The sequence below is a fragment of the Ictalurus furcatus genome, chromosome 10, assembly GCF_023375685.1.
Source record: "Ictalurus furcatus strain D&B chromosome 10, Billie_1.0, whole genome shotgun sequence".
NCBI lineage: Eukaryota > Metazoa > Chordata > Actinopteri > Siluriformes > Ictaluridae > Ictalurus > Ictalurus furcatus.
Genome location: NC_071264.1, coordinates 30,156,777 through 30,180,007, shown reverse-complemented (window position 1 = coordinate 30,180,007; position 23,231 = coordinate 30,156,777). Strand labels below are relative to the sequence as shown.

Genomic DNA, 23,231 nt, shown 5'->3' with positions numbered 1-23,231 from the left:
GGGGCTTTTCCAGCGCACGGTACAGCTCGACTTGGCTCGACTCGACTCGGCTCGATTTTTCAGGGTTTTCCCACTGTGGATAGTACCTGGTACCTGGTACTTTTTTAGTACCGCCTCGGTCGAGGTTCTGAGCGAGCCGATCCGATACTAAATGTGAGCCAGGCACTGAGGGAGTAGGGGATTCTCCTTAACGAGCGGTTCTGTATTGCGCCTGAATAAATGTGCGTCATTTAATGCATACTTTGTGTACGGTAATATTCTATCAACTGAAAATTATGCATCCTTTCATCTCGTTACACATAAAATGACAACAAAGGATTCTGTTTTAGATTTTTACACCTCGCTCGTTAGCGATTTCCAAACAGGCGTATATCGAAGTCACTCCTGTCGCGGCTGAAAGTAGGTTGGTACTGACTCGAATGCAGTAGGTTGGTACTGAATCGAATGCAGTAGGTTGGTACTGAATCGAATGCAGTAGGTTGGTACTGAATCGAATGCAGTAGGTTGGAACTGAATCGAATGCAGTAGGTTGGCACTGACTCGAAAGAAGTAGGTTGGCACTGACTCGAAAGCAGTAGGTTGGCACTGAATCGAATGCAGTAGGTTGGTACTGAATCGAATGCAGTAGGTTGGTACTGAATCATATGCAGTAGGTGGGTACTGAATCGAATGCAGTAGGTTGGTACTGAATCGAATGCAGTAGGTTGGTACTGAATCATATGCAGTAGGTGGGTACTGAATCGAATCCAGTAGGTTGGTACTGAATCGAATGCAGTAGGTGGGTACTGAATCGAATCCAGTAGGTTGGTACTGAATCGAATGCAGTAGGTTGGTACTGAATCGAATGCAGTAGGTTGGTACTGAATTGTATGCAGTAGGTGGGTACTGTGGTCTTACAATGCCAAATGCGACACGTTGACATCATCACCTGCCAATTGGTAATAGTGGCGCTGCTACCAAAGATGGCCGACAGAGTAAGTATCAGTGTGAGAAATTTCCGAATAATATCGACACTGCTACGTCGCTCGTCTAAAACGAACCAGCAGGAGAACGGGAAACTCATCCGTGTGCGTTTATGTGAGTCATATGATTACGTCATACGATTACTCTTTAATCGCAGGTCTATTAGGCTACCTCAGTAAATCTGACCTGAAGACACACTAACACACAGTCTGTCATAGAACCCAGAACAGATTTTATTGGGATCCCCGACAGCATGACGAGGAATAACGTGAAAGCGAGCGGAGACTGCGCAGTCTAAAACCGGCTTGTAAAAAGCATTTAGTCATGTTCCACTGTAGAAAGCAGGAGGGAAGTGAAGTTTAATCTTAAATTCTCAACGTCTTATTTAATCTTTTATTATACCATTTAGAACATATCAAGGCCTTTTCATCAGGCCAGGGCTGTGCTGCCATGACATATTTGAGAGCTGCTTGAATATGTGGTTGTTAGATGTAAACATCATAAGCGTGAATGCGATTTGCACCAAGGACTCGTACAATACGAGAGAAAAATCCTTCCTTATAGCACGACACGACTCCGACAGCCATCGAAACCTCCGTCACTCGTCACTATCATTTATACCTGCACAGATGAGGAATGTACTCGCATGAAACGTCAAACGAGACACCCGGCTCTCGTCAACTCGCCCGAAGTTCCTTTCTCGTTTCTGTACATTTCACACACCCCGCCAAGTTCTCACCAGAGTCGCTAAAAAAACGCATCACAATCATTTAAACATTTCATGTGTTTTTAAAGCCGGATGAATTAGAACACAGCTACGGCTTTCATTTCACGGAGAATATACATCAACATCGTTAGATTAAAGATTAAACAATGCGTTTGTGACACGCCAGGCGCCGCATCCTCCAGGTCAGCCTTCTTAACGATTCGCAACACACAGCGAGAGAAAAGCACGCCTGACACTTTTGTTTTTCACACGCCGGGCCCTCGAGTGTTCTTTGTCTCTTTCTGCCTTAATGCGACGTGAAAGGTGCAGCAAAAAGGCTTCCCCGAGTTAAATGGACTGTTAGATCAAACGAGAGCCTCAAGGGCATTTCACCTCAGCCGTGTTTACAAAAAGCCTCCCCCGTACTCGAGGCTACCAGCAAGAGTTAATGGAGCATGAGAGAGTTCAGTTGTTTTGTTGATTCGCCGAATGGAACCTTTTTTTTTTTTTTTTTTTTTTTTTTTTTTTTTTTTTAAGAGTAGGCTAATCAGCTCTACCTCCTTCTTATTATTCATCTATCAGGAGTAGATCTTTACTGTCGAGCAAACAGACACTGGCGTTTCGGATCGTCAATATCTCGCCTGACTTCCAGAACGCAGCTTCACCGTTCTTGTTCAATCCACGGTGATAAAAGAGCAGTAGATTGTTATATCAGTGGTGGCTTTTTGTATCAGCAGGGGTTTGACAGATCCCTGCTGCGATGGAAGAACATAAACGCGGCAATTGTTTGCCTTCGAATGGAAATACAGTCAAAAAGGAATGAAATAAGTCTAAGGAGTGAGTCATATAAATCACAGGTTTATATTACTACTGTACAAGTTCGAAATCGATGCATGGAACACGGTCCAGAAAAGTTGGGACAGGGGCAGTTTAGGACTAATAGCGATGTGAGAAGTTGGAATAAGAAGGTGATGGGAAACAGGTGAGGCGATCGTCTGATCATAGTGTATGAGGAGCCTCCAACAAAGGCCGAGTCCTTCAAGAGCGAGGCGGGTCGAGGCTCGTTAATCTGAGAACAGGTTCATCAGCGAATAATCCGACACTTTGAGAAGAACATTCCCCAAAGACAAATCGGTAGGATTTTGGGCGTTTCAGCTTCTACAGTTAATTAAAAGATTGAAGGAATCCAGTCAAATCTCGGTGCGTAAAGGGCGAGTCCGAAAACCACTTCTGAATGCGCGTGATCTTTGATCCGTCAGACGTCACTGCCTTAAAAACCGCCATGAGTCTGTAATGAGATCCTGACATGGGCTCGGGAATACTTTGGTAAACCTTTGTCAGTCGACACCATTCGCCGCTGCATCCACAGATGCGAGTTAAGGCTTTACTATGCAACGCAGAAGCCGTACATCAACACTGTCCAGAAGCTCCGCCCACTTCTCTGGGCTCAGTCTCATCTGAGATGGACAGTAGTACAGTGGAGTCGTGTTTTGTGGTCCGACGAGTCGACATTTCAAATAGTTTTTGGACAAAACAGCCGTCGTGTTCTCCGGGCCGAAGAGGAAAAGGACCGTCCGAGCTGTTATCAGCGTCAGGTCCAAAAGCCAGCGTCTGTCATGGTATGGGGGCGTGTCAGTGACCATGGTTTTAGGGCGTGTCAGTGCCCATGGCATGTGGGCGTGTCAGTGCCCATGGCATGGGTAACTCACACATCTGTGAGGGCAGCATTAATGCAGAAAGATATGTACACATTGTGGAGAAACATATTCTGCCATCCAGAGCAGGACAACGCCGCACCACATTCTGCCCGGATTACAAGCGCATGGTTGCGTAAGCAGAGAGCGCGGGTGCGAGCATGGCCTGCTGCAGTCCTGACCCGTCTCCCATTGAGAACGTGTAGCACATTATGAAGTGAAAAATAAGGAGCGAAGTCCTCATACAGTCACGCAGGTGAAGAAATGCATAACGGATGAACGGTGGAAAATTCCTCTCGCTAAACTTAACCAACTGGAGTCTCCACTCAGCGTCCAAACGCTTAATCACGTTATTAAAAGAAGAGCTGCTGTTACACAGCGCTGAACAGTCGACTGTCCCAAATTTTTTGGAGTGTGCTGCAGCCATCAGATTAGAAATGAGTGTGTATTTTCAAAAAATAAATTCAATTCACAAAGTAAACCATCAAGTAATGTGTTGATAATGTGCTTTCGATATAGTACAGCGTGAACTGAATTTTCAAACGACTCTTTCCGTGTGTTTTTTCAGAATTGGGGTAGTAAGTGAGAACAGGAACTAACTCGTCTTGCGGATGTTCCACGACATTTAATGTAATTATAAATGGTTTTAAAGAGTGTGATGTGTCATTCCTTAACAATTAATAAAACTTTTGGGAAATGATAGACGTACAGGAGGAATAAAACGCTTCAGGATGTGTCGTAATAGGAAAATAATCCAGGTGTGTTTTAATCCTCACATATTCAACCTCGGGATCTGTATACACAAAAAACAAGGAAGTAAAGTGAGAGCTGTTGGGTTGGTTTTTTTTTTCAAAAATGAAGGAATCCAGATCTTCACCTACTGGCCTCGTTAACCAGGAGCGAAGGTGACCTTGTCTAAAAGTCTGGCCAGGTAACGATAAAGCGATACGAAGTGTCAAAAGAATATATTATTAATATGCACATAAGGGAGTCTCAATCCCAGCATGCACTGACCCTGATTCTTATCTCATAATTTGTTCCCTCAATAAGTCCAGAGGTGGCGTTACATCCTGACCCCTTGAACGCCTGTTAAATTTCATTCTCAAGTATATTTCATGGAGGTAATTATTCCCCACTGGCTCCACCACTTGTGCACCATTTTCCCCCGTTTCCTTTCACATCTGCACACCACGCCTCCACTTCCTCCTGACCGGTTTACTTTTTACATTTTGTCAGGTCTGATCAGCGATGCAAGAAAACAGCGCCTCGTAGTCATATCGAAGCCGTCATATGTCCGCAGAGTCGTAACGTAAAGTAAGAAGTGCCGCGGTCAGGCGAGTGGTTCTTCTCAAATGATGAACAAATGACCTCCTGGTGAGAAGTGGAAGGAGAAACTGGACATATGGACGTCAGAAGTTAAGTCCACCGTCTGACAGTTTCACGTGACCGCACTATGTTACGCTTAATATGATATTTTGGCTGTAAATTCACTCAAAAACACGATGCAATGCTGCGATTAATGCTGAGATTAAATATATAAATACGACACGATTGATTCATTAAAAGAATCAAAAAGTGCAGCTGCTGAATAATGAGTGTGGAAGCCATTTTGTTCAATTAAACCAAGTCATTAATACTGTATACTGGTAATTTACTAAACTCCTATTAGACTTATTTCAGTGCTCACGATCTTCTCGTTCATATACAGTGCTGTAGAAGAAAAAACCCTGTGTACTTACTATTACAAACGCATTGTTTAATCATCCTATTTTAATCATACCCACCGCTCTACCTGCTTATTCACCACCACCACCACCACCATCACCACCATCATCACCATCATCTTCCTCATCACATCTCGTCCTCACTATCATCCACTGGAGAATAAAGAGGCATACATCTTATATATAATAAAATAAACGCGCTATAATTCTAACCTCACATCAGTTTTAAAGATTCATTCATTCTAATATTTTCATTATGGGCTAGATCATTACGGTCCAATCGTTCCCTGCACATTTGAATCCTTTTCTAACACACATTTATATATTCCTGGTGTAAATTTACTCAGTGTACATCTCGACTTACCGATAAACATGGGCCGTATTTTTATCCTGATGAAAAATGACCGGAACGTTGCTTAAAAGGTCCATTTTTACTCGAGAAAATAAGGTGCTGCAGCACACGTGCGCACCTGCTGAAAGAAAGCTCAAATTGGCTGCCAGGGGATCAGATGATCAGGGCTTGCATTCCTATTGGTTAGTGTTGGCTCCTCCCATCTTGGTTTAGACAGACTCAGAGCGAATGTCGTTTTTGTTTTTGTTTTTCTGTTGTCGCAGAGAGACAAAATTGTTGACGGTACCGTAAAGGGTTAAGCGTTCTTCAGTTGTTTCTTTGAGGGAAAGGAAATATTCTACGTAGATCCCTACAACACAGCGTTTATCTGTCAGAAATGCTACAAAGAAGTTAACAGCCCTTAAGAACCCTTGAAGAACCCTCGAGGAACCCTTTTTTAAATAGTGTAGACATGGATGTAGACTTTTGCTGATGGAGGATCTCTTTTGGATCACAGTGACGAATAAACGACGCTACACGTTTCCAATCAGATGAACGACACTGAATGCATTCAAAACCCAGACACATACAACTTCAAAAAAAATCCATAAAATAAAACAGAATAAAATAAATACTATGGTGTTTGTGGTGAATCAGGACAAAAGTTAATATTTTTTTCTATATATTTTTTTTTCCCCCCTCAATAATGTCTTGAGTCTTTGGTCTTAGCACAAAGAGATAAACGTGCATGCTTTGCATACGCAGCATATTTTACGTCTGTTTCAAACTCACCTTTGTTCATGGGAGAAAATCGTAGGTGAATATATAATAAATAGGTGGACTACATGTGTATAAAATCCACCTGTAAATAAATGAATCACGTAAAGGAACGAAACCTGCGCAAGAAACGTGACGTGACGTGAAGGAAAACCCATGTGGGAAATCACGTGAAAATAAATTCCGCATGTGAAGAACTTAGAGGAAACAGAATGAATAAACCATCACATAATAACCTCATAAACACCCACGTGTAAATAAAACTGCACGTGAAAATAAAAAACGTAAAGAAAAATATAAAAAAAAAACAAACGTGCAAATAAAACAATTACGTGTCAAATAAATAAATAAATAAATAAATAAATTGTGCTGAAAGAATCGCATGTGAAAAGAAATTTTATTAAAACTCGTGGGGGGGGGGGGGGGGATGTGAAAATAAAAACCACCTGCACAAGCGTGACATGATCTGTCGAACGCCCACGTGTATATTTCCTATATGGATCACGTGAAGGTCACGTGACTCTTCTGTGAAGGTGAATGACAGCAAAGAATTCTGTAATGTGTTAATATTAATAGCAAACACACTTTGTGTGAATTCGCATAAAGGGGCTCTTTTACAGTAACGTATTCTCCTTCAAGAAAGAAGCCCTTTCTCACAAAAAACAAACAAAACAACAACAATAACAAAAAACACATCCAAGCTCAACTAAATCAGCCTAAACCATGTGGCGAAATGTGTCATGGTCAGATGAGACCAAGGCAAAACTTTAAACGATGTTTGACGCAAAACCAAGAAAGCCGATCACCTAAACGGCACGGTGAAGCGCGGTGGTGGCAGCATCACGCCACGGTTCTGCTTCTCTTCAGCTGGGAACCAGGGCTGTAGTCCAGGCTCTAGACCGAATCGTTGAGAGCTCCAAATACCAAATATCTATGTTGGCACCAAACCTGAAGATGAAGAAAAGATTCACCTTCCAGCACGATAACGACGTAAAGCACAAATCCAAGTCAAGAAAGGAACAGCTTCAGAAGAAGAAGATCAACATTCTGGAATGGCCCAATCAGAGCCCAGATCTAAATCTGAGCGTTTTGCAGGGAAGAGTGGGATAAAATGACCAGATGAAAGTGAAGGAAAGTTCGGATCATTTTACCGACTCGGATCCTTGAATCTCGTTCGGCAAAACGAACGAATCTTTTTCAGAGTCGTTTCGTTCATTTCGGCGGAACATAATTCAAATGTTACATGTTAAGTTCCCCAACACATCTTATGCAAACGTTGGTCACATTTGGAATAAAAAATGAACTATAGGTGAACGCAGCCAAGGCTGAATTATGAAAAACAGAAATGATTGATTGCTTAATTGCTTAGCCGGGTCTTACATCTACATTTACGGCATTTGGCAGACGCCATTATCCAGAGTGACTTACATTTATCTCATTTATACTGAGCAGAGAGGGTTAAGGGCCTTGCTCAAGGGCCCAACATTGTTAGCTTGGCAGTGCTGGGGCTTGACCTCCTGACCAGTAATCCAGAGCCTTTAACCACTGAGCCACCTCTGCCCCCTATGGGGCGTCAGGCTATGCAGTCTGTTAGTTCACCTCACCTCCCGATCCGAGTCACGTCACACTTGTCACGTCTGTTCCCTGGAAACAGAAATGATCAGTTCACATCTCGAGTCTTCAGATTCGAGTCGTTTGCCCCATAGGCTGAATGCAGTTGGGCTGCGGCGTGATGAACGAACGTCTCGAACCCGAAGACTCGAGATGTGAACGAATCATTTCCGTTTCCTCGACAGAACCTACGCGGATGAACGAATCACTCTCGGAGACGACTCGTTGCTCCCGAGTCATATTGAAGATTCGTTCAAAATGAACGAATCGTTCATGAACGACACATCACTAGCACATGAGTAGACTCTTACCCAAAAACACCGGGTGCTGAATTACTCCTTTTTTTTTCTTTTCTTGTCAGGGAGCTTAAACCTCACCATGACCAATAAGATCTCATTTTATACTCGCACTAATCATCTATAAAGAAAGTTTCAGCCCCAGAATAAAAAAATAAAAAAAACCAGGCTGCAGCCGAGTGTCTTATTACCTCCTAATTAAGATTTCACATGGCTCTTGGTTAAAAAAAAAAAAAAAAAAAAAAAAAAGATTCGTTCTGTTAATAAAACCTGCCAAAATGAGACCAATAGTCCCAGCACAATGTATTTTTGATTGCGCCGGGCTGCTGTATCGATTCTGTATAAGTGATCGATAAGACACAGCACAATGTGATTAAACACACACACACACACACACACACACACACAGAGAGAGATTTGGACATTCACACCTATAAATATTGTCCATCTGGTTTCCAAGGACGTAGCAGATTTAGCACTATAAAGCTTCACAATGGCGAGTAAAAATTTAATAAAAAAGAAATAATTTTAAAACGAGAACCTTTTGGACTAAAGAGCTCGGGTGAAACTTCAATTCGCCCTCGCTTTTCCTTTTTTTAATATTTGTATTCACCCCATTGAATGCTAGCTAAGGCCGGATAAAGCTGAATTCTCCAAAAAAAGAAAAAGAAATGCATGTATAGAGGTCAGAGAAATCAATAAAACAAGTCAAAGAGAATCCTTGGAGCCGTGATGAGAGCGCATTTTGTTTCTACTTATCCGTTGTACTTTGTGGGTACAGTGAAGAAAACAGTCATTGTGTCGCATAAACGTGGGGGAAAGAAAAGGTGAAAGCGAACGAAAGGAATTTTTGAAATGAATGTTTTTGGGGTGTTTTTTTTTTTTTCCTGCTCTCACCCAGAGGCGAGGTGAAAAGCTACAAAAGATCAGACACGTTTCACAAAAAAACTCCATTTAATTTGCGCCATAGAGAGAGTCGTTAACTCCGTTAACGCTGAACCCGCCGTCGATACACGTCCGTCTCTGGACGTCGCGCTGCGCGTTTGTCTAATGGTTACGATCGATATTGTTCATGCTCACACTTCAATCCATCACTTTTAACCGGCTGTCTACAGACGGAAAACAAGCATTCACACGTTTGCTGATATTTGTTAATATTTTTAATATTTACATCTTTTTCTTAAAAAAACAAAACAAACAAACAAAAAAAAACCAGAAGACGCTATGTAGCCACGCCCACTCCCTTCCTCAAGAAAAATATTGTTAATCCAACAGTGTCCGCAAAAATAAAGCTCATTTAGCAAGCTAAGTGGAACCTGGCAGTGCTAGATACACTAGATACAAAAAAATAATATTTTGTGATTTTGGTGTAAGAATAGCATCTCAGTCAACAAAAATACAATCAGCTTCAAAACATCTGTACTGACATCTGTCCTGCTAAAGTGTAATACTTTCCGCTTTCTAAACATTCACATCAGCTTCGTCATCTTCGTCCTCGAGAGCCTTCAGGACGCCTAAAAAACATGTTTTCTATTTGCTCTACGATGCAGTGCATGAGTACAAAAGTGCAAATGAAGTTTTCTAATCGCACTATCAAGTCTGTTAGAGATGTTCAGCTTTTAGTGTCGGAGCAGCTTCCGCGGCAAAACACTCGCTTCGCGGTGGGAGTCTTTTTTTCTTTTTTTTCTCCTCTGTTCCTGCTGATATTTCCCAGTCCAAAAGCACATGAACGTCTCGTCTACGATGCAGAGGATGGACGGAACAATGGATGCTCTGAGCTTTTCGGTTCGTCAACCGTTAAAAGAATGAAGGGAGAGCGAGTGATCGTCGTGGGATAGCACCTCAATGACCGGACACGGCTTTGGCTGCAAGGGGGGTGGGGGTGGGGGCAAACACGGAAACACACAATAAAGAGTCAGGAATAAACACAAACATGCAAAAAGATGAAAAAAAAAAACAACACACACATTAGCAGAAAACTGGATTTTATAAAAGAGCCGTACGGTCAACTACAGAATTAACGACAGCTTTTAAAGAAGAGGGTTACAAACATATTGTATAAAAATAATGTTTTGAAAAATTGGATAACAATAACATTGCAGATAATGATTACAAAGTTATACACAAAGGAAAAAAAGGAAGAAAGATCAAGAAGATAAAAAAAAAAACACAAAGAAGGGAAAAAAGAGAAATGGTAGGAAGGAGGGAAGGAAGGAAATAAATAAATAAATAAATAAATATGAAGGAGGAAAGAAAGAAAGAAAGGGATAGGAATATAAAATAGGAAAATACAAATGAATAAAGAAAAACAAGAAGAAAAAAAAGAGGAGAAACAACAAAAGTCGTTCTTTATTGGCTACTAATTCGAGTGTCATACCAACTTCCACCACAAGAGGCAAAACGTTGTTTTTCTCCTTACCCTTGATGAGAGAACTAAATGTAAACAATTAGCATGTTATTCCAGATTCAACCACAAGGAGGAGATTTGTGAAAAAATTTTAGCGATCAAGTGGATAAACTCCAGGCTCGGCATGATTTATCACGCAGAGATAGCCGACATTCCATGAAAAGACTCGGATAAGCTTGAGCTGAAATGATCACTGCTTGGGGGTGCCAATAATTTTAGAGTTGTCTGTATACGTAGCGCTCGTGAACGGTTTACGTTTCCTACATCAAGCATCAAACGAAGGTTTGATTTGTAAGATGGAAAATTTGAAGATGTGAAGAGAGTAAGTGAGAACCGTGTGAGAAACGCTACCTTACTGTATAGAGGGAGATAAAAGTTCTGGTCCCTCGTTCTGTCTGCAGCGTGTCACAGTGAAAAAGAGTTCCAGTTAAACACCACACACTCACACACTCACACACTCATACCCTCATACCCTCATACACACACACACACTCACACACTCACACACACTCATACACCCATACACTCATACACACACATACACTCACACACTCACACACACATACACACACACTCATACACTCACACACTCACACACGCACACACACATACACTCACACACTCACACACACATACACTCACACACTCATACACTCACACACTCACACACACACATACACTCATACACCCATACACTCATACACACTCACACACTCATACACTCACACACTCACACACTCATACCCTCATACACACACACACACTCACACACTCACACACACACATACACTCATACACCCATACACTCATACACACACATACACTCATACACACACATACACTCACACACTCACACACTCATACCCTCATACACACACACACACTCACACACTCACACACACACACACGCACACGCACACACACATACACTCACACACTCATACACTCACACACTCATACACTCACACACTCATACACACACATACACTCACACACTCATACACTCATACACTCACACACGCACACACACATACACTCACACACTCACACACACACTCACACACTCATACACTCACACACACACATACACTCACACACACATACACTCATACACTCACACACACATACACACACACTCATACACTCACACACGCACACACACATACACACACACTCACACACACATACACTCACACACTCATACACACACATACACTCACACACACATACACTCACACACACATACACTGACACACACATACACACACACTCATACACTCATACACTCACACACACATACACTCACACACTCACACACTCATACACTCACACACACATACACTCACACACTCACACACACATACACTCACACACTCACACACACATACACTCACACACTCACACACTCACACACACATACACACACACACACACACGCACACACACACACACCACATACACAATCATTATTGCTCATTAAATCATTAATGCACACGGCATTCATATATTTTCTGTACATTTATTCCATACATACACAAGCGTGCAGTGTGTGGAGTGTGTGTGTGTGTGTGTGTGTGTGTGTGTGTGTGTGTGTGTGTGTGTCTGGAGGCGCGACTGCAAGCTGAAAGTCATCAACACTGGCGTTAATCAGGGCATCTGCAGGTTCCTCATGTGATAGCTTAACACAAAATCAACCATGGAGACGTAAAAACTCCTTAAAACCCATTAAACTCCTTAAACCCATTAAACTCCTTAAACTCCTTAAACTCCTTAAACCCTTAAAACCCATTAAACTCCTTAAACCCATTAAACTCCTTAAACCCATTAAACTCCTTAAACTCCTTAAACCCTTAAAACCCATTAAACTCCTTAAACCCATTAAACTCCTTAAACTCCTTAAACTCCTTAAACCCTTAAAACCCATTAAACTCCTTAAACCCATTAAACTCCTTAAACCCTTAAACTCCTTAAACCCTTAAAACCCATTAAACTCCTTAAACCCATTAAACTCCTTAAACCCTTAAACTCCTTAAACCCTTAAACCCTTAAAACCCATTAAACTCCTTAAACCCATTAAACTCCTTAAACCCTTAAACTCCTTAAACCCTTAAAACCCATTAAACTCCTTAAACCCATTAAACTCCTTAAACTCCTTAAACCCTTAAACCCTTAAAACCCATTAAACTCCTTAAACCCATTAAACTCCTTAAACTCCTTAAACCCTTAAACTCCTTAAACCCTTAAAACCCATTAAACTCCTTAAACCCATTAAACTCCTTAAACCCTTAAAACCCATTAAACTCCTTAAACCCATTAAACTCCTTAAACCCTTAAAACCCATTAAACTCCTTAAACCCTTAAACCCTTAAAACCCATTAAACTCCTTAAACCCATTAAACTCCTTAAACTCCTTAAACCCTTAAACCGTTAAAACCCATTAAACTCCTTAAACCCATTAAACTCCTTAAACTCCTTAAACCCTTAAAACCCATTAAACTCCTTAAACCCATTAAACTCCTTAAACCCTTAAACCCATTAAACTCCTTTAACTCCTTAAACCCATTAAATCCTTTAACTCCTTAAACCCATTAAACTCCTTTAACTCCTTAAACTCCTTTAACTCCTTAAACCCTTAAACCCATTAAACTCCTTTAACTCCTTAAACTCCTTTAACTCCTTAAACCCTTAAACCCATTAAACTCCTTTAACTCCTTTAACTCCTTAAACTCCTTAAACCCATTAAACCCATTAAACTCCTTTAACTCCTTAAACCCTTAAACCCATTAAACTCCTTTAACTCCTTAAACTCCTTTAACTCCTTAAACCCTTAAACCCATTAAACCCATTAAACTCCTTTAACTCCTTAAACCCTTAAACCCATTAAACCCATTAAACTCCTTTAACTCCTTAAACCCTTAAACCCATTAAACCCATTAAACTCCTTTAACTCCTTAAACCCATTAAACTCCTTTAACTCCTTAAACCCTTAAAACTCCTTAAACTCCTTAAACCCTTAAAACCCATTAAACTCCTTTAACTCCTTAAACTCCTTAAACCCTTAAACCCATTAAACTCCTTTAACTCCTTTAACTCCTTAAACCCTTAAAACCCATTAAACTCCTTAAACCCATTAAACTCCTTAAACTCCTTAAACCCTTAAAACCCATTAAACTCCTTTAACTCCTTAAACTCCTTTAACTCCTTAAACCCATTAAACTCCTTTAACTCCTTAAACTCCTTTAACTCCTTCAACTCCTTAAACTCCTTAAACTCGTTAAACTCCTTAAAGGAAAAAGAAAAAAGAAGGTAAAATTAAGAACATAAATAAAACGCTCTTAGGCACTGTAATAAAATCGTTTTTTAATTTTATTTCTATTATTATTTTTATGTAACCTGCAGATGCTCTGATTAACTCATCTCTCTCTCTCTCTCTCTCACACACACACACACACACACACACACACACAGAAACAGAAACAGGAAGTGGTGTGTGTTGCTAACAGCAGCATCTGTAGTAACACTGCATACATCATTCCCGTGTTCCTCGCTCTAATGGCTCCTGGAGCTCTACAGATGGTGAAGCAACTGGTGTTTGGCGGTGAGAACGGTGAGAACGGTGAGAACAGTGAGAACAGTGAGAAGAAGGTGTGGAACCCGAAGGAACCCGCAGCTCTTTGTTAATTACACACAATCGACAAAAGACGGCGTTTGTTTGTGCCTCACAAAAGGCCATTTACAGACAATTCACACACCACTTCTGCTCCAGATGTGGAGGCAGCTGCTGCGTGGGTGTGGAGGAACTCCATCTTCTCAAAGAGTCATGTATAATCATGCAGCCGACAAAGTGGCAACACACACACACACACACACACACACAGGAAACAATTAGCAGAAGCATAGAAGTGCACTAAAATAGTTAGCAGGTTAAGATCTTACATTAGACAAAGGTGTAGTGAACTCCATTGCTTAGAGGAGGAGGAGGAGGAGGAGGCTGAGGGGCGGAGACAACAGGAGTGACAGCAGAAGGAGGGAGAGGAGGAGGAGGAGGTGGAGGAGGAGGAGGTGGAGGTGGAAGCATGGTGGGACTGTTAACCTGCGGAGAAACTGCACAGGAACAGAGACCCGGACAGAGAAGGGTTAATAACACACACACACACACACACACACACACACACACACACACACACAATGAAACAAGTATCTTTATGTTTCTGTTTCAAGTACGTTCATTTGTATCTGTCTATCTATCTTTCATATTCACCCTCGTCTTCATTCATCTTTGTCCATTTTTATTTCCTTTCTTTCTTTCACTTTTTCCAACCTTTTTCTTCTTTCTTTCTTTCTTCCTTTCTCTTTTTCCTGTTTCCTCCCTTCCTTCACCGTACCTCCCGGCTCTGTAGCGGATCTCCGTTTCCTGCCTGAGATTCCTCGGAGACGTTTCCGCTGTAAAGCGCGTGATGTTCTGAGAGTTGATGAGGTGTTTAGTGCTGAATCTTGCGGCGGTGCTTTACAGGACGCTCCTGCAGGTGTGTCCATCAGGAAGTCAACTTGTTTGGAATAAAGAGCACTCGAGAGCCAAGCGTCTGTCTGAGAGCTCTGTGTGTGTGTGTGTGTGTGTGTGTGTGTGTGTGACTGCAGCACGATGTCGCTCCATTAATCAGAAATGTCAAAGAGCGACGCGTGAACCTAGCGCGTGCGTTGTGGAATTGCGACGCTCTGAGACAAGTGCACACTTATCCTGAGTGGAGAGGGGGTGGTTGTGGATTGAGACGGAGCCGCGGAGGGAGCGAGGGGGTTATTTATTTACCTGCCACCTGCTTGCTCTTGACTGAAGCCTCGGAGGCCAGAGCGTAGGACATGGTGATGATCCTCTCCTGATCCTGAAGAGCCGAGTCCAGCTCCGAAAGCACCGGCTTCTCCACACCCGGAATGTTCTGTACACTGCGCACACACACACACACACACACACACACACACACACACACACACACACGCTTAAGGGTCAATTGAAAGAGAACTGCTTTCGAGTAACCCTTCGTCTCTTATTAAACGCTCTCCAAGTGATTTTATGCCTTATGTTGTTTTTGTTTGTTGTTTGTTTTTTTTTTTTTAGCCCAAGCGGTGCTCAGGAAACAGGAATAAAACTCCAAACTTTATTTCCTACAGACTTATAGAGGAAAACACGTAATGAAAGAAAAGGTTTTCAGACGAGAACGAAAGAAAGAAAGAGAACAGAAATGAGCAAAGATTTTTTTAAAAAAACGAAGCAAACAAGATGAAGAAGAGGACGCGGTAAAAAGACCTTCTCATTCCCTTTTTCATCTTTTTTCCCAACATTCTTCTTCTTCTTTATTTCTTTGTGCATTTCTTTTCTTCCTTCCGTCCTTCCTTCTGTCCTTCCTCACTTATCTGTTTCTGACTTGCTGCATAATCCAGTCGCGCTCGAGTTTCATCTTACAGACTGAAGATCAGACATTGTCCTTTAGGATTTTCTGGTAGAGAACAGAATTCATGTTTCCCTCAATTACTGCACGTTGCCCAGGCTCTGAAGCAGCAGAGCATCCCCACACCATCACACCGCCTCCACCATGCTGGACCGTAGGTATGATGATCTTTTTGTGGAATTCGGTGTTTGGTTTACTCCAGATGTAACGGGACTCCTGTCTTCCAAACAGTTCCACTTTCCACTCATCAGTCCACAGAACATTCTCCCAAAAGGTTTGAGCATCATCAGGGTGTGTTTTGGTGAAATTCAGACGAGCTTTAATGTTCTTCTGGGTTAGCAGTGGTTTTCACCTCGCCATTTTTCTTAAATTGATTGTAAATTAAATACTGCCTTCAACTGACACTTTATAAGTGTGGACACTGATATAAAATCAAACAGAACCGACACAGAGAACCCTGCGGTGAACGGAACCACAGCAGAACCACAGGAAGTGGAGGTGTGTGTACCTGGACTTGGACAGGATGCTCTTTATGCGCTCCACTTTGCGGTGTCGTGCCTCCATCTCCTGAGGACTGAGCGGCTCTTCAGGGTCCAGGTCCAAATATCGCTCGGGGATGAGAACTTTATCCGGCTTCGACAGCTACACGGGGGGGCGGGGGGGGGGGGGGCACAAAGATAAAAAGCGTTAATTCAAATATTTATTTATGTCTTTTATGATTAATAAATTGATGGAAGCATTTTTATAACATTTTATTCACAAATTTTTGGGTGAATTAATTATTTATATTTGTTTTATTAATTATTAAAGGAGGAAAGGTAGGGGGAAAACAAAAAAATGTCAAATTAAAATATTTATTCATGTTTGACTCTGAAATTTTCTGCTTCTTTAGACTTCTAGAGAAACGTTACATAAAATTATTACATAAAATTTTAATTTATAAATAAATGACATTAGACTAGAGCTAGATGTAAACACTGCAACTTTACAACAGCTGAATGATGTTTTCAGGTAAAAATGGCGTCGCTGCTGCGAGCCAAAAATCTTTTAACAGTTTTAGAGACCTAATAAAAGATCGCTTCATTAAAACATGACTTCAGTTCATTTAATATATTAAATTATTAATTATTTAATACCCGAGTACACTTAAGCGTAGCAACTTTTTGTTCTTTTTTTTTTTGCCTTCCACGTTTAACTACAGCGCGATTTGGACACATCTTTGGTCTTGTTTTAACGGATCGTTCAAATGGTTCCCGCCCATGTTCGTGAAGCTCCGCCCCCAGGATCTACAGTGGCACGTAGAGTACCGTGTCTATAAAAAGACGGATACGAGGCTCATCCAATCACAAACCAGCGTTAGGTTTTCCCGGCAGCGTTTGCTGACGCCACGACTTTTTTCTTCCAGATTATTTGTACAAATAAGAAATCACCCTTAAAGGTGAGAGGAGGCGGGGCTTATCGGTACCTCCTTGCTGAGGTCCAGCTGATAGTCGAGCGGTTCGAGGTCGAGTTCTCGGCGAGGGTTCAGGTGCAGCGTGATCCACTCGTCTGAATGTGAGCGCTGCCTGTCCATACGCTCCAGAACCTTCTCCCTGTCCCTCTCCTTCTCCTCGCCCTGTATGGCTCGCTCCAGCAACTGCAAATCAAACTCCTGCTCACGCCTCCACTGAGAACACACACACACACACACGCACACACACACACACACACGCACACACACACACAGGGTGATCCAGGTTTTTTAAGCACGTTAATCATTTTCTTTTACACCACAGCGCTGTTGAATCCTGGATCCTGATTGGTCAGAAAGTGTTGATTAATTTTCTACATACAACAGCAGCTCTGACAGTAGCGCAGCTGCAAAATCCCACGTTTCTATAGTAACGGCTCGTTCGTAAACAGGTGAAAAACGTGCGCGATTATTTATGCACGAGGAGAGGTTTATGTAACATGGACAGAAGGAGTCTCCAGTGTCAGCGCTTTGTAACAGTGAGCGGTAAAGCCGTAACTACGTTTTCAGACATCTTCAGGACCGAGGAGGAGTTTACGCTTCTTCTTTTGTGGTTTCTCTGTAAGAAAAGATGACAAGCTGCGTTCGGTTTTCTTTTTCGTCTTATTAACTTCAAGAGAAAAAAAAAAAGAGTCTGGGGAATAACACCGAGCATGATGGGGAACTGCTATAACAAGTGGAAGGAAGGGAGGAAGGAAATGCAAATGAACAAAGAAGAAGAGGCTGCGAAGAAAGAAAGAAAGAAAGAAGGAAGGAAGAAAGAAAGAAAGAAAATCAAACAAAACAAAGAAGAAGAAAGAAGGAAAGAAAGAAGAAAGAAAATAAAGAAACAAAGATAAATAAAGAAGAAGAAGAAGAAGAAGAAGAAGCTGGGAAAAAAGAAAGAAAGAAAGAAAGAAGAAGCTGAGAAAAAAGAAAGAAAGAAAGAAAGAAAGAAGGAAGAAAATAAAAAGAAACAAAGAAGAAGCAGAAGAATCTGGGAAGAAAAGAAAGAAAGAAAGAAAGAAAGAAAGAAGGAGGGAAGGAAGGAAGGAGGGAGGGAAGGAAGGAAGGAAAGAAGGAAGGAAGAAAGAAAGAAAATAAAAAGAAACAAGAAGAAGAAGAAGCTGGGAAGAAAAGAAAGAAAGAAAGAAAGAAAGAACAAAAGAAGAAGAAGCTGAGAAAAAAGAAAGAAAGAAAGAAAGAAGAAAATAAAAAGAAACAAAGAAGAAGAAGAAGCTAGGAAGGAAGGAAGAAACAAAGAAAGAAAGAAAGAAAGAAAGAAGGAAGGAAGAAAATAAAGAACCAAAGATAAATAAAGAAGAAGAAGAAGAAGCTGGGAAGAAAAGAAAGAAAGAAAGAAAGAAAGAAGGAAGTTAAAAAGAAACTAAGAAGAAGAAGAAAAAGAAGAAGAAGAAGCTGGGAAGAAAAGAAAGAAAGAAAGAAAGAAAGAAAGAAAGAAAGAAGAAAATAAAAAGAAACTAAGAAGAAGAAGAAGAAGAAGAAGAAGAAGCTGGGAAGAAAAGAAAGAAAGAAAGAAAGAAAGAAAGAAGGAAGAAAATAAAAAGAAACTAAGAAGAAGAAGAAGAAGAAGAAGAAGAAGAAGAAGCTGGGAAGAAAAGAAAGAAAGAAAGAAAGAAGGAAGAAAATAAAAAGAAACTAAGAAGAAGAAGAAGAAGAAGAAGAAGCTGGGAAGAAAAGAAAGAAAGAAAGAAAGAAAGAAAGAAAGAAAGAAGGAAGAAAATAAAAAGAAACTAAGAAGAAGAAGAAGAAGAAGCTGGGAAGAAAAGAAAGAAAGAAAGAAAGAAAGAAAGAAGGAAGAAAATAAAAAGAAACTAAGAAGAAGAAGAAGAAGAAGAAGCTGGGAAGAAAAGAAAGAAAGAAAGAAAGAAGTAAGAATATGAAAAGAAACAAAGATAAACAAAGAAGAAGTAAAAGAAGAAGCAGCTTGGAATAAAGAAAGCAGAAAGAAAAGTAACTGCAGAGAACAGGGCCTAATGTTTCAGGATACGGGAATAAAGTCCGGAGGAGTCGTTGTGCAGTAAATGGAGGCTGGAGGGTGACAGAGGGCTGGGGCGTACTGTAAGAGGAATCAAACAGATGTCCCAGGGTGCTAACAGTAACTCAGCGTCAGTACTGCAGCGTGCTGTTGATTAGTTTCCTGCTGCAGCGGGACAGTGACGGGGTGGGGAGTGTTTTATTCTGCAGCGGGACAGTGACGGGGTGGGGAGTGTTTTATTCTGCAGCGGGACAGTGACGGGGTGGGGAGTGTTTTATTCTGCAGCGGGACAGTGACGGGGTGGGGAGTGTTTTATTCTGCAGCGGGACAGTGACGGGGTGGGGAGTGTTTTATTCAGCTGCAGCGGGACAGTGACGGGGTGGGGAGTGTTTTATTCTGCAGCGGGACAGTGACGGGGTGGGGAGTGTTTTATTCAGCTGCAGCGGGACAGTGACGGGGTGGGGAGTGTTTTATTCTGCAGCGGGACAGTGACGGGGTGGGGAGTGTTTTATTCTGCAGCGGGACAGTGACGGGGTGGGGAGTGTTTTATTCTGCAGCGGGACAGTGACGGGGTGGGGAGTGTTTTATTCTGCAGCGGGACAGTGACGGGGTGGGGAGTGTTTTATTCTGCAGCGGGACAGTGACGGGGTGGGGAGTGTTTTATTCTGCAGCGGGACAGTGACGGGGTGGGGAGTGTTTTATTCTGCAGCGGGACAGTGACGGGGTGGGGAGTGTTTTATTCTGCAGCGGGACAGTGACGGGGTGGGGAGTGTTTTATTCTGCAGCGGGACAGTGACGGGGTGGGGAGTGTTTTATTCAGCTGCAGCGGGACAGTGACGGGGTGGGGAGTGTTTTATTCAGCTGCAGTGGGACAGTGACGGGGTGGGGAGTGTTTTATTCTGCAGCGGGACAGTGACGGGGTGGGGAGTGTTTTATTCTGCAGCGGGACAGTGACGGGGTGGGGAGTGTTTTATTCAGCTGCAGCGGGACAGTGACGGGGTGGGGAGTGTTTTATTCAGCTGCAGTGGGACAGTGACGGGGTGGGGAGTGTTTTATTCTGCAGCGGGACAGTGACGGGGTGGGGAGTGTTTTATTCTGCAGCGGGACAGTGACGGGGTGGGGAGTGTTTTATTCAGCTGCAGCGGGACAGTGACGGGGTGGGGAGTGTTTTATTCAGCTGCAGCGGGACAGTGACGGGGTGGGGAGTGTTTTATTCTGCAGCGGGACAGTGACGGGGTGGGGAGTGTTTTATTCAGCTGCAGCGGGACAGTGACGGGGTGGGGAGTGTTTTATTCTGCAGCGGGACAGTGACGGGGTGGGGAGTGTTTTATTCAGCTGCAGCGGGACAGTGACGGGGTGGGGAGTGTTTTATTCTGCAGCGGGACAGTGACGGGGTGGGGAGTGTTTTATTCTGCAGCGGGACAGTGACGGGGTGGGGAGTGTTTTATTCTGCAGCGGGACAGTGACGGGGTGGGGAGTGTTTTATTCTGCAGCGGGACAGTGACGGGGTGGGGAGTGTTTTATTCTGCAGCGGGACAGTGACGGGGTGGGGAGTGTTTTATTCAGCTGCAGCGGGACAGTGACGGGGTGGGGAGTGTTTTATTCAGCTGCAGCGGGACAGTGACGGGGTGGGGAGTGTTTTATTCTGCAGCGGGACAGTGACGGGGTGGGGAGTGTTTTATTCAGCTGCAGCGGGACAGTGACGGGGTGGGGAGTGTTTTATTCTGCAGCGGGACAGTGACGGGGTGGGGAGTGTTTTATTCTGCAGCGGGACAGTGACGGGGTGGGGAGTGTTTTATTCAGCTGCAGCGGGACAGTGACGGGGTGGGGAGTGTTTTATTCTGCAGCGGGACAGTGACGGGGTGGGGAGTGTTTTATTCAGCTGCAGCGGGACAGTGACGGGGTGGGGAGTGTTTTATTCTGCAGCGGGACAGTGACGGGGTGGGGAGTGTTTTATTCAGCTGCAGCGGGACAGTGACGGGGTGGGGAGTGTTTTATTCTGCAGCGGGACAGTGACGGGGTGGGGAGTGTTTTATTCTGCAGCGGGACAGTGACGGGGTGGGGAGTGTTTTATTCTGCAGCGGGACAGTGACGGGGTGGGGAGTGTTTTATTCAGCTGCAGCGGGACAGTGACGGGGTGGGGAGTGTTTTATTCTGCAGCGGGACAGTGACGGGGTGGGGAGTGTTTTATTCAGCTGCAGCGGGACAGTGACGGGGTGGGGAGTGTTTTATTCAGTGGAAGAAGGAAAATCTGTTGCTTTAGTAAACAATTCAGCCTGAGATACACACAACACTTCACCATGTCATTTCAATACACACTGGGCCTGAGGGATTCTTCTGCAGTCCAGGTGTGTGTGTGTGTGTGTGTGTGTGTGTGTGTGTGTACGCACGTGTGTGTGTGTGCGCGAGCGTGAGTGGGTGTGTGTGTGTGTGTGTGCGTGTGCGTGTTTCATGCATTACGAGAACAAATAGTTTAATAAACAGTTTGGAGCTGATAAACACAGACGCGGCGAGTTGTCCATGTAGGGACCGGAGTTTAAACACCACGCTCTTGTCTTTAATGAGAATGCGTGTACTGTACATAAAAGGTCAGTTTGTGATGTAGAACGAATGATCCGTTTACAATCCACAGAAATACGTTAAAGAAGAGAAAAGAAAAACACACACAGCATTCAGAGGAAACAGGAAGTGTTTCACAAGCGCCAGAAAACCACAACGTGCATCACTGCTACAGGAGAACATACACGCCCCATGGGACACGGGACACGGGACACGACCCATGGGACACGACCCATGGGACACGGGACACGACCCATGGGACACGGGACACAACCCATGGGACACGGCCTCATTGTGCTTACTGAGGAGTAAAAAAAAGGAAAACAGCACGCAGACAACGCAGCACGCCGTACACACACACACACACACTGATATATTAATGACACCATGCCCATTTATTAGCATATTTTTTTTTATTATCATTCCATTTTTTTCGCATGCAAACATCTACATCAGAAAAATAATCATGCAACTGATTTACAAACGACGCTTTGTTTCTCTTCATAAACAAAAAATGATGATGACACTGTAGAGGTGGAAGGAAGGAAGGAAGGAAGAAAAACTTTTATTTCTTTGTTCCTTCAATCCTTTTTCTTTCTTTTTTTATACTTTGATACTTTCTTTCTAGGATGAAAAAAAAAGGAAGGAAATAAAAATAAGGTGGGGGAAAGTCAAGAAATTCAGATTGAAATAAAAGAAGAACAAAGAAAGACAGAGATAAAGAAAGAAAGAAAGACTACTGAACAAAGAAATAAATGTTTTAAAAAACACAAAAAAAATCTAAAGAAAGGGTAGTTTTAAAAAAACAAGAATGAAAGAAAGAAGAAAAAGGAAGGAAGAAAATACGAATGAAAAAGGGGAGAAAAAGAAAGAAAGAAAGAAAGAAAGAAAGAAAGAAAAACTCTTCTGTTTATTTCTTTAATCCTTCAGTCTTCTTTCATTCTTTCTTTCTTTTTATACTTTCATACTTTCTAGGGAAAAAAGGAAGGAAATAAAAACAACAAAGAAAATGAAGCTAGGGAAAAGTCAAGAATTTAAGAAAGAAATAAAAGAAGTTGTTCTACTGAGCAAAGTAAATAAAAAATCAAAAGACAGAGTCACTGTAAAAAAACAAGAATGAAAGAAAGAAGAAAAAGGAAGGAAGAAAATACAAATGAACAATACAAAAATAAAAGAGAGTGAGGAGAAAAAGAAAGAAAGAAAGAAAGGAAGAAAGAAAGAAAGAAAGAAA

The 23,231-nt window shown here is 42.4% G+C and overlaps 1 protein-coding gene across 1 annotated transcript in view; it reads right to left on the bottom strand.

Moving 5' to 3' along the window:
- Positions 1-9,276: 9,276 nt before the first annotated feature.
- Positions 9,277-23,231, bottom strand: part of plekha7b (pleckstrin homology domain containing, family A member 7b) — a 144,245-nt gene continuing 130,290 nt past the window's right edge. Inside the window, exons 24-28 of the mRNA XM_053634731.1 lie at positions 17,419-17,619; positions 16,462-16,595; positions 15,317-15,450; positions 14,446-14,613; positions 9,277-9,967 (exon numbers count right to left, since the gene is read on the bottom strand). Coding sequence (XP_053490706.1) covers positions 14,447-14,613; positions 15,317-15,450; positions 16,462-16,595; positions 17,419-17,619 — 636 coding nt within the window. The 3' untranslated portion in view covers positions 9,277-9,967; position 14,446. The remainder of the gene's footprint in view (positions 9,968-14,445; positions 14,614-15,316; positions 15,451-16,461; positions 16,596-17,418; positions 17,620-23,231) is intronic.